Below are 20,669 nucleotides of genomic sequence, written 5' to 3' on the forward strand. Positions count from 1 at the left end.
ACTGACCTGCCGAACACCGCCTCAACCGCCAAGGCCGAATTCGCCCCATTCCGATCAAATCTGAATCAGGCCCCAAGAACAAAGCTTAAGAAAATATATTAATTCATGAATTTCCTTTGCAAAATATAGACAGAGTAGTGGGACATAGGGATGGCATACAAGTGTTTCTATCAATGTCAGAAAACCAATAAGGGACAACAACAACCACAGCCCATTGGCAGTTGACAGCCATCGATAATTGATGGCCATCCCTACTATGCTGGGAAGTATAGCATGGTAACTGGACGCAGGACTGTAGAGTGACACATAAGACACATACAGAGATGACAGTGTGCGGCATTACCTTTCACCTGCTGGATGCACTGCAGAGCATAGCGCAGTGAGGCCGCTGTGCTGGACTTCCCCCGGCACCGCAGCTCTGCCGGGAGACAGGAGCGGATTTCCTTGAGAATTTTCAGAAGTTCCTTTTGCGTTTTGGCTTTGGCCGGCTGCTCGCTGCTGCAAAGACAACATACGGGAGCTGACACTATTGCCCCAGAACAGCAGGTCTTAGTAGGTTCTATGACTGCTCAACTGCAGATTACACATCAGCATGCAACAACAGCAGACACAACAACAGACTTGCACCACCACGGTGAGCATCAGACACACAGACAAGTTCCTAGGTGGCTTACCTATACCCACTGGTGGAGGGATTCTGTTCAGAGTCCGCCAGCATTAAAGAGAAAGCATTAGAGCTACGCGGAGGTTGCTGGTTATCAGAAGAGCTGTAAGTGGAAAACAGACAGTAATTCAGGAATGTTCTGACACGTGTATGAACGTAGGCATTCCACACAGACACACAGTACTGCAGTTACACTCTCTTGGTTAGTGTCCGTAGGACGTTTTATACTATTCATACACAAATGATAAAACATTATTGTTATGTTTATAGAAAGTGTTCAGCTAAGGTCCGTCTGCCACATCCTGGTGACTGGGGGAGGGGCATAGCGGACTGATGTCTTGTATCACACATGGACATGTAACCAAAGAAGAACCAAATTCATCTGCAGTATGTCCCAGCATTCTACACCCAGTGACCAGACAAATACACATATACAGGAGAGGCAAGTATATTTGTTTCACTTATACTGTGTTCACACTGCCTGTGTGAACAACACGGCTTTTACCCGGGTGAAGCAGTTCTCACTGCGAAGGCAAATTCCCGGGTGAAGCAGTTCTACGCGATAATTTGCCTTTTAACACAGGTTTTTTGGCAGTGTGACTGGGTCAACCCGTGTCTGCATACCCGGATCCAGGGGCGGATTGGCCCACCGGGAAACCGGGCTGTTTCCCGGTGGGCCGGCATATTTTTACTGTAAAGGGCCGCCTCCCTGCTTAACAGGGCCGGCCGCGGCATCTCCGTGTATTTTGCCCTGTTTAAAGATGGCCGCGGCCGGCCTCAAGTTGTACCACACAGAGCCGGCCCTAGGCATAGGCATACTAGGCAATTGCCTAGGGCATCAGCCTATGCCTATGGGCAGCACTGGGCTGGCGCTACCCGCTCAGGAGAGGATGCAGAGCAGGGAGGCGCACATCTTGCTCTGCATCCTGCTGCTGTGTGCTCTGTGCTGCTGCCGACTGCCATTATGCCTGCCTGACATGCAGCGGCGTCGGCAGTCTGAAGAGCTGCAGCTCCAGGCCGCCGACTGAAAACAGTCCCACAGCACCTGCTGCAGTACAGCCACCAGCAGCAGCTCATCTTCCAACAGTTTGGCCGAAATCCCATAAAACAATCTGTCTGAGACGTACTCTGTCTGCTCTGCTGCCTGGAAGGAAGTTGGAACTGGCCCAAACTCCGCCCCCAGACCCACTGAAACTCCGCCCCTGGACCCTCCGAAACCCCGCCTCCGGACCCGCCGATGCTCCGCCCCCAGACCCAATGAAGCTCCCATCCACTTGACCCGCTGAAGCTCTGTTCCAGACAGAGTCCAAACTGTGGCTGTGCTGTAAGCATCAGAAGGGGAGGTAGGAAGTGCCGCTGCTGTGACTTTTGGGTTGAGTGTAAGTGTTGTAATCTTAGGGGTGGAGGGAGTGCAGGTGCTGTGATCTTCTGGGTGTGGGAGAGTGCAGGTGATGTGACCTTTGGAGAGTGGGGGTATGGTGGGTGCTGTGTCTTCCAGATTGGGGGTGGGGTGTGGGTGCTGTGACATTTTTAGTGGGGGGGGTGCAGTTGCTGTGACCTTAGGGGTACTGTGGTGCAAGGTATGGGTGTGGGCAGATACTGTGACCATATAGGATTGCTTACTTGGAGGGGTGCCTGCAGGTGCTTTGACCATTGCTTTCTGCAGAGGCCGTCCATGAATGACATCACAACTTCGCAGGCACACGTATATACCTGCCCAGTTGTGATGTAAGGCATAACATCTTTGGCCAATGATTAATAAAAGTGTATGCACTTAAGGCCCATACATATTAGGCAATCGTGGCCGTGGTCGATATCGTTAACAATATAGACCGCGGCTGCAGGTGGCCAATTTAAGTGTACACACTGAATGATATCGGAAAACAGTATTATTCATTGATGTTTCCGGGACCTGCTGAACAGACAGGTCATTGGCTATATAGCCAAATTGACCTGCAAGTTCATCCTATAAATGATAAAAATTACCTATTATTTGGCCTAGGCGAAAAATCAACACCAGTTGAATACCCCCCTTAGTGTGTTTGTGTCAGTAAAAGATTTCTGTTTTAGTATGTCAGTAAATATGTATGTGTCAATAAGTGGTGTCTGTCAGTAAAGGGTTTCTGTCAGAAAGGGTGTCCCAGTAGCCCTTAGCTCCCTTTCTGCTCCCCCTTTGCCCATTTGATCTGTATTGCCCTCATCTTTCCACACCTGCTCTATTTGCCCAGTCGTTGCTCCCATGTTGACCTCTTTTGTATGTTTATACAGTCACCTCAATGTACAAATGAGACATACAGATGGAGCCACGCTGTAGCATGCCGATTACTGGGACAGGGAAGCGAAAGCATCTCACATGCTCGTGCGTGCATTGCTGTGAATGGGGCACTCGAGCTTCTCACATGCACGCAAGCCTCATTCGCGCCATTTGTTGAGAGACGCAAAGATGAGAGTGGCACCATCTGTAAGTGCTAATCATTTTTATTTTTGTCCCTGAATCGAGGTACCATCACCCCTACACCCCATTGCTGCATCCAGGGACCGTCATACTTATACCCTGGCCATGCATTCAGGTACCATCATCCCCACACACTGAGCTTTTATCCAGAAGCCATCACCCCCTAAACAGTATCCCTTCACCCATAAACCTGCTCCTACCCATAGTAGCACCCAGTCTAGCAATCTCCTATACTGCTAATGGGGCATACACATGTAGCAATTTTTACCTATTTCCTAAGCTATCGGACTAGAACGCTTAGAAAGTAAACACAGACCAATCCGTGTGTACTGTATGCCTCCAAGCGACGGGATGTGCGGTCCCGTGACTTGCTATTGCCCGCTCACTGTCTATCCTAGTTTGATCGCCAGTGCTCTCATCAAAGAACACTGTTTAGCACAGATCGCTAAGCACACATTTCTGGTATATAGCATGTGTGCCAGCAATGTGTGTCAGCGATCTCTGCTTAAGTGTTGTTCAGGGACTGCTTATGTCTCAGACCCTCTATTCCTATCTTTACATCCATTTGCATGCGTGCAGGTAAATTGGCATGGGGGGGAGAGGGGGGCGCCAACAAAGATCTTGCCTAGGGCATCAGATTGGATAAGGCCGGCTCTGGTGCCATATGTATAATGGGCATCAAGGTCTGAGGCATACGTATAATGGGCATCACGGTGTGCGGCATATATATAATGGCATCAGGGTGTGCGGTATATGTATAATGGGCATACGGTGTGTGGCATATGTATAATGGGCATACAGTGTGCAGCATATGTATAATGGGCATCTCTGTGTGTGGCATATGTATAATGGGCATCACGGTGTGTGGCATATGTATAATGGGCATACAGTGTGTGGCATATGTATAATGGGCATCTGTCTGTGTGGCATATGTATAATGGGCATCACGGTGTGTGGCATATGTATAATGGGCATCACGGTGTGCGGCATATGTATAATGGGCATCACGGTGTGCGGCATATGTATAATGGGCATCACGGTGTGAGGCATATGTTTAATGAGCATCACAGTGTGCGGCATATGTATAATGGGCATCACGGTGTGGGGCATATGTATAGTGGGCATCACAGTGTGCGGCATATGTATAATGGCATCACGGTTTATGGCAAATGTATAATGGGCATCACTGTGTGTGGCATATGTATAATGGGCATCACGATGTGTGGCATATGTATAATGGGCATCACAGTCTCCCATCCCTGCATCCTCCACCACTTATTAACTCCCCTCCCTGCATCCTCTGCCACTCTGCATTCCCCCTCCTACCCTGCATCCTGTGCCACCATGCCCCCTCACACTCTGCATCCTGTGCCACCCTGTGAAAGTCCTCCCTCCCTTCGTTCTCAGCCACCCTGCATCTCCCCTCCCAGCATTGTACACCACCCTCCATCCCCCCTCCCTCCCTGCATCCTCTTCCACCCTGCCACTCTACTCTCACCCCTTGTCACCCCCTTCTTACCCTTCATTACCAACCCCTCTCACCCTGCACCTACCCCCTCTCACCCTGTGTCTTCTCATTCCGTTGCATAATGTGAACTTTAGCTTTTTTTTAAAACTCAGCTGCAAAAGTGGGTGTGGCCTCATTGGAATAGGTCACACCCCATATTGATAGGCCACACCCCCATTAGGGCTGCTTCAAGATATTTCCCGGGCTGGTTTTAATACCCAATCCGCCCCTGCCCGGATCTCAAATACACAGTGGCGTAACTAGGATATTTGCGCCCCTCCACCGATATCGGCAGCACCACCCCCTCCCCCTCCCACCCAAGTAAAGTTAAACACACCCCTTACTCCTCCGCATGCTGCCACATTCAGGGTCGCTCAGTGCAGATCTCCTCCTGGCTCCGTCTCATCCTGCAGTGCTAATGAAAAATAGCAGAAAGTTTTTAAGGATGCTAGAGGAGGCCACTGCCTCCTCTAGCATCCCTAACAAAACTGTCTACTGTATGGGGGCAGCCATTTTGTGAGGGGCTGTGTTCATTAGCACTGCAGGTCGCAGGAGGAGACGGAGCCAGGAGGAGATCTGCACTGCCAGGAAGAGATGGAGAGTCTCAGCCACACAGACGCATAGTAACCATAGCCCCGCAGACCGGCGCCCACAGTTACTCAGCGCCTCCCCGCCACAGCGGGGGCTGCGGGGCTATAGTTACGCCACTGTAAACACGGGTAAAAAGCAGGGTTGGAGACCCGGGAATTTTGACACAGGTTGACCCGTTCACACTTTAAAAAAAAACTGTGTTAAAAGGCAAATTACCGGGTCAACATGCTAGACCCGGGAATTTGCCTAGCAGTGAGAACGGAGTATTACCTAGCTTCTATCTCATCCCCCTTCCTTCTACACAAATGTCCCCTCACATACACTATAAATGCCCCTCCATTGTTAACGCCACCCCACGATGAACGCCAACCCGAAGCGTGGCGAGCGCAGCAAGCCCGCGAGGGGCGGCGGTACGCGTCCGACCTTTACATACCCCCACTATCCACGCCAGCGTGGACTTTATTTTATATAGTGTGGCGAGCGCAGCGAGCCGCCGAGCCCGAAGCATGGCGAGGGGACGCGCATTACTTCACAGGTATTATGCGTCCGCTCACCACGCTTCAGGCTCGGTGGCTCGCTGTGCTCGCCACACTGTATAAAATCAACTCCACACCGACGTGGATAGTGGGGGTATGAAAAGGTCAGAGGACGTGTACCGCCGCCGCTCGCCACACTTCGGGTTGGCGTACATCGTGGGTTGGCGTTAACAATGGGGGGCCATTTCACATACAAATTACCCATGAGGGTGGGTATACAATCAAAAATCGGGTCCATTGGGCCATTTAACATTGTTCCCTATGTAAAATCGGGTCCATCGCATCGGTCGCAATGTTTTTTTAACATACTGGACTTTGCCAATTCCCTCAATGCTTTTTAAAGTCGGCTGAATCCATAGAAGGTTCTGATGTATGGTCATATGAGGAATGAGGGCTTGATTAGCTAATTGTGCCCCATCTCACGCTTCATAACTTAGCAGTTCACATCACAATGGAGCATAGAACTGGGCCATAATGGTTCACACAATTCAATCCTCATCAGTGAACACCTGCCTCTTCTCTCCAGGTACTCTCACAGTGTCAGAATGTCAGAATGGGCATGAAGGTGCCACTGGAGGAGTGCAGTGCTAGTGGCATTTGGGCAGAGGTTCCCAAATGCAGCCCTCAACGTATCCAAACAGTCCAGGGTTTCATTATATCCATAACTCAGCACAGATCATTAAACCAAATTGACTGCCGTGAAAAAATTCTGATACTCTATACTCTAGAGCGCCGCAACATCAATACTGTAGAAGATACACCGGACAAACTACACTTGTCTGTGCACTTCTAATTGATGCGGCTTCCTTTGAATCGGAATCTGCAAACCATTAAGAGCACAGAGTTTGCTGGAACCTAAGGAAAGCAGCCTTAAGGTACATAGACACTGAGCGAATTTGCCCCGGAGTGGAACGCTTTCCATAGCAAGATGTTATGGAAAGCCTTCCACCCTGTTACTCATCTGGTGAGGATGTGGGAGCGTGCATCAGCCCTTGGACAATACACACTGGGTGGCTTTTCAGCTCAAAATCTGATGGTGTATACAGGCCTTTATAGAGTGTGTTATCAATAGAATGCTGATTGTAACTATGCATTCATAAACAAATCATAGTCTATGTAATGTAAGTAGGAAGACAAACCCATGCATAAAATATTTTCCCACAAACCCCTTTATTTCACCTGCAGGGTCACTTGTGATTCAATGTCACACTTTTTAAATCTGGATTAGCAACTATATTTAACCACCTGACCGGAGTGCTGCAAAGAGGGGGTCTTAGATCCAAGACTCGTGGCCGGAGAAAAGGGGTCAGATCAGGTATACAACATAAGCACATTTGCCTATACCACACACAGCACATTATTAGCCTACAACATTAATAGGATAAACAGTATAAATTACCGAGGCATCTGGACCTCACACTCTATAGATTATAATCTCAGCCTGTATTAGAGCACTTAACCAGATGAGTTTTGTCAGCAATTGCATTTCACACAATTATTGGTTAAATATGTATATCTGTTTTACAGGTCAGGCCTAACGCCAACTTGAACTATAAACTACATGAGTTACAGTATCACAAAGAAATAGGGAATGGGGGGGGACCAGTGTTTCACATGCTGCTACAGCCAATCCTGCTATTACTAATGCTTGTTGGCAGTGAGGTTGTGTTCTACTGCATGGTCTAACACACTATAGAAGCCTGGGGTGGGCTCCAGAGACTGATATACTGTATGGTAAAAATGCAGAAATGTGTAGGAAATGGGGGGTTTGTTGCAATACAGTATGTGTGGCTAGTAGAATGTGTTGGGCAGTAGGGGGCCAAAGTCATGGGAGAAGTAAAGGTATTACTTTAATATGTTCAAGTTATTGTATTAAGAATGGAACATAATGTAAAGTATGGATTTTATGGGTATGGCTGGGGCAGGAAATAATGTGTGGGTGGGGCCTAGCCAGCCAACCTGAAACTCAGGTGGTGTCTGGCCAGAATTGTCCATGGTAACAGACAAGCGACACTGGCTCACATAACACCCACATTTGATGCAAATGTACCAGATGTATAGTAGAAGTTTACATTTCCTAGCAGAATTTGTCAGAGAATATGAATGATAACTCACAAACTTTTCTTTCACTCATGGTTAGTGGTTGGCGGAAGCCATTTATTGTCACACAACTGTGTTTACTCTTTTTAAATCATAATGATTTAACTACCCAAATGACCCTGATCAAAAGTTTACATACCCCAGTTCTTAATACCGTGTATTGCCCCCTTTAACATCAGTGACCGCTTGAAGTCTGTTGTGGTAGTTGTGGATGAGGCTCTTTATTTTCTCAGATGGTAAAGCTGCCCATTCTTCTTGGCAGAAAGCCTCCAGTTCCAGTAAATTCTTGGGCTGTCCTACATGAACTGCACGTTTGAGATCTCCCCAGAATGGCTCAATGATATTGAGGTCAGGAAACTGAGATGGCCACTCCAGAACCTTGACTTTATTCTGCTGTAGCCAATGACAGGTCGACTTGGCCTTGTGTTTTGGATCATTGTCATGTTGAAACGTCCAAGTACGTCCCATGCACAGCTTCTGGGCTGATGAGTGCAAATTCTCCTCCAGTATTTTCTGATAACATGCTGCATTCATCTTGCCATCAATTTTGACCAAGTTTCCAGTGCCTTTGTAGCTCACACATCCCCAAAACATCAGCGATCCATTTCCGTGTTTCACAGTAGGAATGGTGTATCTTTCATCATAGGCCTTTTTGACTCATCTCCAATGTAATGTTTATGGTTGTGCAAAAAAGCAGGGCTGTGGAGTCGGTAGATAAATAGTCCGACTCCGACCCCGACTCCTCATACGGCTGACCCCGACTCCTCGACTCCGACTCCTCTGTATTAATATGCAAATGTATTTGATACATTCCTTGAAGGAAAGAAAGGCAACATACATATTATTACTACAGAAACTAGAGGCTGGGAAGCCAACAGTCTACTGTATTGAACAGTTTAAGCAAAGGACAAACACAATGTTTGTCCGCTGGTTTGCTTGCTTGTCACCGTTCAATTCACGGACACAAGGAACGATTTCTTTACCGAATCGTTACTGGTGACGAAAAATGGTGCCTGTACATCAATATGAACCAGTGTAAGGAATGGCTTAGCCAAGGTAAACAAACGACCCCGCGTATGAAACAAGATCTTCATCCACGTAAAAAGCTGTTGTGCGTATGGTGGGAAAGCTTGGTTGAATGAATTTTTCGAGGTATTGAAAACCTTATTGAACGTTGGAAATAAGTTGTAAACTACAAGGGAGAATACATTTATAAGTATTGGTGCTCCGAATTGTGCGTTGCGTGCCATATAGTGAAGCACATGAAAAGCATGCTTTTTCATGGTCACTTAACGTGTTCGTTTTGCGGTTATGTGAGGCACTGCATGCATTGGTCTTTATTCTTACAGTAGAGAAGTCCTTAATTATAATTTTCGGAGTCGGAGTTGGAGTCGGTGCATTGTTTGCCGACTCCGACCCCAGGTACTCGAAATTTACTCCGACTCCTCGACTCTGACTCCACAGCCCTGCCAAAAAGTTCAATTTTAGTGTCATCACTCCAAATTACTTTGTTCCAGAAGTTTTGAGGCTTGTCTATGTGCTGTTTGGAGTATTGTAAGCAGGATGCTTTGTGGCATTTGCGTTGTAATGGCTTTCTTCTGGTGACTCGACCATGCAGCCCATTTTTCTTCAAATGCCTCCTTATTGTGCATCTTGAAACAACCTCACCACTTTTTTTCAGAGAGTCCTATATCTCAGCTGAAGTTATTTGTGGATTTTTCTTTGCATTCCGAACAATTTTCCTGGCAGTTGGGGCTGAAATTTTTGTTGGTCTACCTGAACATGATTTGGTTTCCACAGAATCCCTCATTTTCCATTTCTTAATTAGAGTTTGAACACTGCTGATTGGCATTCTCAATTGCTTGGATATCTTGTTACATCCCTTTCCTGTTTTATACAGTTCGATTACTTTTTCCCACAGATCCTTTGACAATTCTTTGCTTTCCCCATGACTAAGCATCCAGATACGTCAGTACAGCACTGGATGAAAGATGCAAGGGTCTTACAGGAGACCAGAAACTCACTGACTTTTATACACACACTGATTACAAGCAAACAGATCAGAGGTGAGGATGGTTACCTTTAGTACCCATCAAACCCGTTTGTGTCAACTTGTGTGCATGTTATCAGGCCAAAATCTCTAGGGTATGTAAACTTTTAATCAGGGTCATTTGGGTACATTCTGTTGTCATTATGATTTAAAAAGAGTAAACACAGTTGTTTGACAATAAATGACTTCACCCAACCACTAACCATGAGTGAAAGAAAAGTTTGCGAGTTATCATTCATATTCTCTGACAAATGGCCAGAAAATCACAAATTTTGGTAAGGAATGTAAAATTATGAGCACAACTGTATGAATGCCAGGTCATTTTGGGGAGGTTTAGTCTGAAACCCCGTTCACACTGCAAAGCAAAATACCCATGTCAACCATTTGTACCTGGTAACTGCCTTTCAACAAACTGCCTTTCTAGTGTGAAAGGGTCAACATTCCTAGGTCTTTGACTTAGGAATAAAGCAGGGTCGAAGGCCCAGGAAAGTAGACCCGGGTTGACCCTTTCACACTAGTAAAAGACCTGTGTTATAAGACAGATAAATTTACCGGGTAGAAATGCTTGACCCGGTAATTGTCTTTGCAGTGTCAACGGGGTATAATTGGACCCTGGAGGATTGGCAAAAAATAGCGTGGTCGGAATAGTCACGATTTAAGTTTTTTCAGGCTGAATGTAGGATTTTGGGGTGGTACAGACCCCATGAGGCCATGGAACCCAGTTGTCAACATGATAACAGGTAGGCTGGTATGGTTATACAATGATATGGGGTGTGTTCGCATTTACAAGTCATTGCATGGTAACCGCTATGCTGCATTGCTTGAAGTCCATGAAGGGCCACAAATGACCATCATGAAACCTCACAACAATGGAAGACTCTAGCAGAACAATGCACCATGTCATTGGCCCCAAATTGTACAGAACTGATAAAGGAATATTCTGGAGCGTTCTGACAAATGGTATGACCAGCAAAATCACCCAACGTGAATCCAATAGAGCATTTATTTGATGTGGTGAGAGGTTCATTTGCAACCAAGATCCTGCACTTATAAATATCAGGGAGCTGTAATAAGCCATACAGACGGAATGGGTCAACATCTCTCTAGAGGTCTTCCATCCACTTGTGGAATCAATGGCACGTTTAGTCGCTGCACTTTGCCAGACTAGAGGGGATCCAACACAATACTAGGCATCTACCCCATGACTTTTGGCAAAGTTTAATTAGCTTTATACTTTTACTTATTAACATTCAAAGCAACATTTTCTTCAAAGGAGCTAAATACATTGGATGAAGTAGTGATTAAGGAGCAATAGGGAAAGCTTAAGAAAGTTTTACCTAAAGGTCTCGAGAGTCCTAATTAAAGCACTAACAAATGCTCTGGCATGTGTGTTAATTACAAAACCGGCCCATAAAATTGGTCCAAAAAAGAATAATGTATGTATTACCATACAGTACTGTACTACAAATCACAGATTGTGTGCAGATCTGGTACATGGGGGGTGGAGGTGGGGGTCATGCATTGTACAGACTAAGTCAATTAATTGCAAGGTTGCGCTGTAGCCCCATGCAATTTTTCTCCTATTAAGTGCAAGCAAAAATACCGAAAACATCATGCAGAGACACATCACATGCGGCTCCACCAGGAGCTTGCACTCAACTGAACTGACCGACAGGGGAGCACTCCCCTCAACCGGCTACCTCCTGCTGCAAGGAGCTCCCCTCCAAGGGCTCCCATGATCCTCAGCTGTGTTTTTTTTCTTATTTAAGCAGCAAGATCGTAGTGCATCTGTAAGCCCCCCCCCCCCCCCCCCCCCCCCAGACAACAAGCATGTAAACCTCCATGGGCAACTTTCCTTTAACCACCCCAAGGCAATAACCATGAAACCGCCCATGGCAACGAGCATGTTATCCCCCCATGGGCAACAAGCATGAAACCCCCCATGACAATGAGCATGTTATTCCCCATGGACAAGCATAAAATCCCCAGTGGCAACTAACATGAAATCCCCCCCTGGCAACGTGCATGAAAACCCTGGCATCGAGCCTGTAACTACTAGCAACTAGCATGTAGATCCGTAAGTGGCACTTATGTGGCATAATGTGTAATGGGCATTCCAGTGTGTGGCATAAGGTATTATTAGCATTATGGTAATGGCATAATGGTGTGCGGTAGGTATAATGTGTAATGGGCATTAAGGTGTGGAGCATAATGTGCAATGGGCATTACAATGTGCAGCATAATGTGTAATGGGCATTATGGATAAACAGTGTATATTGATTTAAGTAGCCTGTCACTGTTTGGGCTGGGGGGGGGGGGGGATCTGTGTGGCCTACTGGGTCACTGTGTGGGCCTTCATGTTTATACGGGATGCAGTGTAAATCCCGGCGGTCGGGATCCCGGTGTTCAAAATCCCGACGCCGGAATCCCGACCACCGACATCCCGACACTTTCTCCCTCGGGGGGTGTCCAAGACACCCCCGGAGGGAGAATAAATTAGTGTGCCGAGCGTAGCAAGGCACTGGGCCCACTGCGTGGCGAGCGCAGCGAGCCCACAAGGGGGGCGATCCATGTCCCCCCCTTGTCGGGATTTTGGCGGTCGGGATTTTGAACGCCGGGATCCCGACCGCCGGGATTTAATACGGAATCTGTTTATACAGTATGTCACTGTGTGGCCTTCAGTCGGCCAACTTAAGCGAGGTAGGACAACCACCATTCCTGAGGTTATCAATGTCAGGTTATGCAGGTTGCAAAAGTTGGGTGTAATGTAATTGTTTTCCTTCTAAATAACACCCCTTATAATTAGGCCACACCCATTTTTGGGCACGCAATTTCTTCAGTATGACATGATGTATAAGGGGGGCACATTTTCAACTGTTCGCACTGGGAGCCGAGTTATCTAGAAACAACCCTGATGTGAATGCAGATATACCCTTGGCCCATGTCTATAGATTCAGCATAGGATTGGGTGCGCTTCTTGCCTTAAGCAACTTTCCAGCTGCTGACTTCAGCAATTCAGCTGAAAGCTTGTAGGCATTACTATCATGTAAGCTGCAGCCGGCAACCCTGCACTAATTAATCCGAGATCTGCCCACTCACACACAATGATTCATGAGCTCTTTTTATGATGAAGCGCCACAGTCAATGCTTGTAGAATGTCACAAAAGAAGAAAAAGCCCCAAAATCCTATAAAAGGCTTCTTGCAGGTACCATCCAATTACTGTGAGGTTGCTAATTGCTCGCACCAGAACAGCAAACCAGGGTCTCTGTGTGGTGCATCTACAAGAGTAGCAGATGGAAATCTCCCCGCAACCCCCCCACAGAATAACTAAAGAAACCAAAGAGGAAACCCTCTTAAACAGTAAGTGGGGACCAGCGCTTTGCCTGAGCGAGGATACAACAGCCTTAGTAGCAAACACAATGTAGGTCTCCTGAATACGTTGCTTGCACCCAGCAGGTGATTCTTTATACTAAGAAGAGATCATGCCAAAGCACCAGGGGTGGGGGCTGTGGGGGCCATCTACAAAAGAGAAGCACTGGGTAATGTCCCTTCTAACAGAGACTATGTATTTACTATGTAAGTCACCCTCGGTTCTTATGGTCTGTCTCTCAGCTCGGGATGCCAAACAAGGTAGCCCCAAAAGCAGCCTGCAGTGTTATCCAAGAGGAGCGTGACACTGCTACTGTGCCAAAGCCACTATCACTGTCATTATCCCCACCCCCCCTTTTTTTCTATGGTGCATATAATCCTATAACGTTCTTGGCTATCAGCAGTTAGTGTACACAAGTTACACCCGCTAAGTGTCTTCTATGCACAAATATAGTTTAAATACATTTGTAATCTAAATAACCCCCAGGTTAATAACCATTATTTAATATAGGTGCAACTGCTCACTTGGGGCAGATTTATTAAGTGTTAGACACACTCACGGAAAGTGCACACAATGAGTAAAGATCAATCTACATATGCTCACATACATTTAATATTGGGATAATCAGCTTGCCAGCATGAGATCTCAAATATAACCATCACAGTTGGAATCTGTGGGGAAGATTTATTAAGCTTGGAGAAGAGAGAAACTGGAGATAAAGCGGAGAAAAGGTAAAAGGAGATAAAGCACCAGCCAATCAGCTCCCAACTGTCTTTTTCAAACACAGCTGATTGGCTGGTGCTTTATCTCCTTTTACCTTTTCTCCGCTTTATCTCCAGTTTATCTCTTCTCCAAGCTTAATAAATCTACCCCTGTGTTCTCCAAATATCTTCAGCATGAAGCGGCATACAATGCCCGAAATAGTGGAAGCGATCACCGTCTAAGACCCAGGTCGATTCAGCTGGTCCTTGCGTTACCACGTGTAACCAAGCCCAATGTGCTTCATCCAGATATGAGTGTGTCAGGGGTGTGTCTTAGCCTCTGACTTTGAACAAATATATGCTCAACTTGATTGATAGCTCAATTTGGTCAATTCATGCTAAATGGCTCATTTGATATCAACAGACATTCACAGACCACCAGCTGAAATCAACCTGGGTCTTAGATGGTGATCGCTTCCACCTGTGATGGTTGTATTTGATATCTCATGCTGGCAAGCTGATTATCCCAATCTTACATGTATGCGAGCATAGGTTACGTTTTTTTATATAAAAATTATTGATCTTACTCATTTGGTGCGCCTTCCCTGTGTCTTTTCTCTGTTAGTGTCTGTTGAATTTTCTTTGGATCCTATCACGGAAAAAAGATGCTGCATACTACATGAAAAAAGATTAACCCTTGGTGATTTGCTAATGGATGAACTTGATTGAAAACTATATGGTTTGCGCATGAACTTTTTCATATATATTATATTAAGTTGGGAGTCCCCCCAGCATGAGGAATAGACGCTGTGCACATGCGCACAGCGTCTATTCAGCGACACAGAGGACGAAAAGGGGGCGTGACCCACCGGGACATAGTTTGCATATGTCCAGCCTTCATTTGCATAGGCCCCGTTTTGCTGCGAGGGTCCCGCTTCATACACTGAAGAAGTTGGGAGGTATGTGGCTGTTCCAGTGCCTCCCCATCACTGCATAATGTGTGTGGGCTGTGGGGATGTGTGCACATGATGGGGAACTTTTTTCGGTTCCCTGCAGCAGCTGAGCTATAGTGTTTGTGAGGACTGGAGTCTGTGACTGTGTGTGTAACTCTGCCCATGACTCCGCCCAGCGTTATATACACAGTCACAGACTGACATTTCTGGCTAAAGATATAAGAGATGCTATATATCAAATATGGAATTAACCCATATTTCTGCACTATAGAGTTGACTTGACAGTGTTTGTTACAGTTTATGGGAGTTTTTATGAAGACATAAGCATAAATCTAGTAACCTGTGACTTCCCGGGCAATGGCACAATTTTGGCAATGGCATTTAAACCTGATTTTACCTTTAAAAATAACAACGCTTGCTTTAAATCTTGAGTCTATCCCCAAAATCTCACCGCAGCCTACTAGTTATTGCACCAACAGTTGCCATATCCTGGCCTCTCTACTGCTATATGCTCCCCTGCACTCTAAAACCAAACTATATATATCCCCTCTGTACCGTTATATGCCCTCTGCACCGTCAGAGTGTCTCCTACCTTTTTGACGCAGGTTCTTTTCCACTTTCGTCAGACTCATTAAGCTCATTGCTGCTGGAGTCATTGCACATTTCGATGTCATCTTGTAGATGCATTCTGAGATCTGCTTCTGTCTGAGGAGGACTCTGCGTGGCTTCTGTCAGGTGGGGCCTTGGAGTCCTATTTGTGTGAAGGTTCTCCAGTGTGGCATAGTCTTTCTGTATCAAGGTTTCCAAAATGTGAAATGAATCACAACTGTTATCTGTGGCTGAAGTCCCACAGGCAGCAAGAAGTCCTACTGTTGAATGATCTCCCAGCTTGATTGGCAATAAGTTCAATGTCTCTACTGAGAGTGGTTGCGCAATGCTACTAGAACCATGTATGCCAGCCATTACATTTTGTGAGTGTGGTACATGGCTCCTACTGTATCCCTGTTTAAAAGGATCACTGTGGTGAAAAGTAGGGCTGGTATGGAGCATTTCTGTAGGGACATGGTGTGAGCTTGCTGGGAATTCTGAAGACTGGAGCTGTACACTGGATTCTCTTAGTGGTCCGTGAGACATTGTGGCATTAACTGGAGACCTTGTTCTTGTTGGTCTTTGCTGGTTGGGCAATGCATTAAATAGTAATCATCATCAGGCTTGTACAATCACCTGGATAAAAGAGAAAACGTGTTAAGGAAATATTAATAACCAACAGATACTTAGTCACTAAAAATGAGTGACCAAATCGGGCGCTAATATATTATAAGATATAGGCCCTTATTCTGATCGGTGCGGATATTCCCGCATTCTTACGGTGCGGTCCGCACGCCACGGTGTTTTTCCGCATGCGGCCATCGTCCGTAGAAACGCCCACGTGTCCTCCGCATTCGGACGGACTCACTCTTTAAGAACAGGGCGTGTTTACGGACGACATACAAATCATGCGTGTGCGGGAGAAACACTCCGATTCGTCACGGTATTACAGAGTATTACAGAGTATGCTCGGGAATACCGCATCCGAACGGGAGCCAAGCGGTGCTACCGCACGTAAGCGGAGGATTTCCGCCAAACAACCCACTATGAAGTATCTTCTGCAATACATCACATGACCCACTTATTCAATTACCTACCCTCATAAAAAACAGCTTATTTGGAATTGGAATCAATTAGATTCCAATATATCCTTACAAGCATGCCTAACACATGCATAGCACACATTAACCCTTACAGCAATGTAAGTGCAATGGTTTCTATTACACCCTGTGTCAAACATTATAAACATTCTACACATATACTATTTAAAGTGCTAATAAAACCAACAACTGTGAACTTGCATAAAGAATTTATTAAAATATCTATTTAACATAATGAAAAAAAAAAAAAAGGAAACATTAAATGAGCAGGTCTTTTAGGTCCTGCAAGTCGGCTTGAAGGAGCCGGAGATGGTGCTCTGCTCGCAGGAGGGCCCCACGCACCCCCTCATCTGCCGGTGTGGTGTCATCTGTGGGCATGTCAAAGGGGCAAAAATTAGTCATGTTATTCATGCATACATTTCACATACTACGACATAAATTGCACAAATGCTAGGTGACATGTGTATATATATATATATAGAGATATATATCTATCTATGTAGAGAGATAGAGACACACATAGATAAATATATATGACACATACATATATACATACATGCAAACTTATTTACTACATACTGTCTATTTTGCCCTCGACCCTTAACTCTGCAGAAGACATAACAGTCATATTGTTTCTTCTCAGTCACAACCCACCCATGACTAACCAATGTCAAGCAGGTCATGGCCTACGTCAATAACAACTTGTCACAATCTGCTCAATCTAAGTTCAGTGATGGTTGGTGGCATGGGAGTTATGCAAATGTCAGGAATGCACAATACACATCCTCTAAATCATAATTCTGTCTAAACCAACCTACAATTCTGTGAGTGACAAAAATAAATCAGAACTACAGGGGGGGTTTAGGTAGAGGAGGCTCCGGGGACACTGCCAACTTGTGACGCCATTCCAAGGTAGGCCGGCCCATACTCCATTTCGAGCATACATCCTACAGTTTATAAATAACATTCACCAACAATATCGATGCCACTATTTGATGGGTCATAATCTACGCTTGCAGCAGGTGATTTTAATCCACAAATGATCCACTCATCCCTTTACTCCTGGATCCTGTTTAACTTCAACGGTTATGTGGCAGTCCAAATGGACCTCCAACCCATCCCACAAACCTGTGTAATTGAGAGGTGTCCTGGATGAAAGTGATGCCTTGGACTCCCCATCTAACCCGTACCTGTATCTGTAGCTACCCACTTTGGGGTCTATATGATTAGTATGTGCCCAAAATTTTAAATCAACAGTGCTACATAACATATACCAGTACAACTACTTCATGAATGATGCATTATGTAAACATACCGATCTGCGGCGAGTCCGGTGCCTGGCACGCCTCCTCCCCCTCGGAACTTGATGTGTCCGGGGCAACCGTGGCCTCCTCAGCCCCCTCCTCCGCCATCTCCTCGACCACAACAACCTCCTCCTCCAACTCCTCCTCCACCTCCTCCTCCAACTCCTCCACCTCCTCCTCCAACTCCTCCACCTCCTCCTCCAACTCCTCCTCCACCTCCTCCTCCACCACCACCAGCACCTCCTCCTCCACCTCCTCCTCCGCCACCAACACCTCCTCCTCCGCCACAAACTCCTCTTCCACCTCCTCCTCCTCCACCTCCTCACGCACCACCTCCTCCTCCACCATTTGCTCCTCCTCCACTTCCTCCTCTTCCACCCTTGCCGCCACCTCCTCCTGGGGGTCTTGGGCCTCGTCCTGGGCCAGGCCTGCCTCCGCCTGTTCACGGGCCTGTCGGGCTCGGGCTCGTGCTGTGTGGTAGAAAAAAACATCATGGTCAATGTCGGCTCATTGGGGCACATTTATTCATCCATAACAAGACATACATGGAAGGGTGATAATGATGGCAAACGATGCAGGAAAGTAGCTCCTTACTGTTAATGGACTCCAAATTGTGACATTTAAATTATTATGTGATTGTTAGTCATTTGTTCACACATTACAACCCAGGCATTTATCAATGTGTAACACATATTAGATTGGGCACATTGTATGCATCAGAATCCTCAATGCTATGGCATGACATATAAAAGGCACATGACTGCATGTTAACCAGGAAGAAGCACACATAAGAGTCTATGGACTTTTAAACCCATGGACACCCACTTATCATGAGACACATTTTATTGCTTATATATGCTATGTTGTAAGTGCGAAATTTCATAGCTAAAATACTCACATTCAGCAATTTCGCCCCTTATTTGTGTGAGCAGCTGGGGCTGGCGCCTGCGGAGGTCCGACCACCGCCTCTCCAGCTGCCCGAGGGACCTCTGCACCCGAGTGCGGGCGTAAATTCGGCGCCCTGCCGCTCTGTACGCCCTCCGCTTATGGCGGTTTGTTATGAAGGGCCCCGCACGGCCCAGCCTTGTCTCCATGACGGAGACAAGAACCTTGAGCTCCTCATGCGTGAAGGGTTCTGCCCTTCGTGTCTCCGCCATGTTGACAATGGCATCTATCAACCAATCAGGTGGTGGCATTGGTTGATCACAGTTATTTGTGATAATAACTTTATTGTTCATTTTTACATTAACAGCGTCTCTGCGCCAACACAAATGGTGAAAAATTCGCATGCCTTCAAAACCGTAGTGTTGATGTATGCCAATGAACAAATCTGATATATATAAAACACAGTGTGTATGCCCTTAGCAAATCCAATAAGTCCGCGCTCCGCCAAGCAACGCGTGCTATAGCTTAGCAAGGCATAGCTGTAGTTAGCATTACTTACTCTATGCATATATGTGTATGCGTACATTTATGTGTAAAAGACACATACACACACTTGCAGGTATCCTGAAACCAGCATTATACACCAGCCCTGCCTGCCTGCCTGCCTGCCTGCCTGCATGCTCCTTGAAATGTTGAAACATGTGAATAAATTCCAACATCATATATAGATATATATCTATATATGCAAACAAATCATACATCAACACAGGAAATAATCACCAACACATGATAGAATAAATCAATGTACTCACCAGTCATCAGGGATAGTATCAACTACAATAATGAAGATATAACAAACACATAAGATCCCTTGTCCAAGGTATAATAATTAGCACCTATATTGAACTTCCCCCCAAACTAAGCACATATGATAAATATCTCCTATTTCTTTGCCATTAGGAGGGCAGGCTGGCTAATTTTCGTGTTGTAACACTGACAACTAACACACTGTACTTATTTGAAGGGGTGATTTGTACAATAATTGGTGTGTTGTGTCAACTCAATAACATGTACCTGAAGTATCTTTGCGCCACAGAGTCCCGCAGCTGGTATCCCCTCCGGCATTCAGGGGCGCGGGATGGGCGCATGGGCGGATCTTGCGGCTCAGATGGTACCTCCCACTCATCAAAGGGTATCTCACGCCGCACAGCAATGTTGTGGAAAAATATACACAGGCCCACGATCCTCGGCACCATTTCAGGCGCATATTGTAAGTCACCACCAGTGCGGTGGAGCACTCTAAATCGACCTTTTAAAAGGCCAATTGAGCGCTCCACCACTTGCCTGGTGGCAACATGCGCCCGATTGAATGCCTCCTGTGGGCCCGGTGCTGGGTAGCTGTACGGCGTAAGTAGCCAGGGCGTACATGGGTAACCGGAGTCACCCAGAACCCACGCATCACGGCCTTCCAGCTCTTGGAGTCTATGCCATATCCCGGTTTGTCGGATGACATGAGAGTCATGGGCACTTCCGGGAAACTTCGAGTTGAAGGCGAGAATCTCCATGGATGGGCCACATACCACCATCACGTTCAGTGAGTGGAACAATTTGCGGTTCCTATATATCTTCTCACTTCGAGATGGAGGCACAAATGGTACATGGGTGCCATCCACAGCCCCTATCACATTAGGGAAGCCAGCAATTTGATGGAAGGCCTGCTGGCTTCTGCGCAGGGTCTCGGTGGCAAATGTCATGGCCATGAAGTGCCCCTTGCGCCTGAACATGGCCGACGTCACACGCCTCAGGATTCGGCAGAAGGCCGGCTGAGATATTCCAGCAAGTACTGCCACTACTTGTTGGAATG

At 46.4% G+C, this 20,669-nt stretch overlaps 1 protein-coding gene across 5 annotated transcripts in view; it reads right to left on the reverse strand.

Moving 5' to 3' along the window:
* The window catches only part of LOC146064602 (period circadian protein homolog 2-like), a 74,974-nt gene that overhangs the window by 41,846 nt on the left and 12,459 nt on the right, over positions 1-20,669 (reverse strand). For 4 of the 5 annotated variants that reach the window (XM_083178296.1, XM_083178298.1, XM_083178295.1 and 1 more), the window contains exons 2-4: positions 15,521-16,152; positions 675-767; positions 344-498 (exon numbers count right to left, since the gene is read on the reverse strand). In XM_083178296.1, coding sequence (XP_083034422.1) covers positions 344-498; positions 675-767; positions 15,521-16,062 — 790 coding nt within the window. In that variant the 5' untranslated portion in view covers positions 16,063-16,152. The remainder of the gene's footprint in view (positions 1-343; positions 499-674; positions 768-15,520; positions 16,153-20,669) is intronic. The other variant, XM_083178297.1, reaches the window with a different exon arrangement.

This window comes from Crinia signifera, chromosome 3 (assembly GCF_055691185.1).
Source record: "Crinia signifera chromosome 3, ASM5569118v1, whole genome shotgun sequence".
Taxonomy (NCBI): Eukaryota; Metazoa; Chordata; class Amphibia; order Anura; family Myobatrachidae; genus Crinia; species Crinia signifera.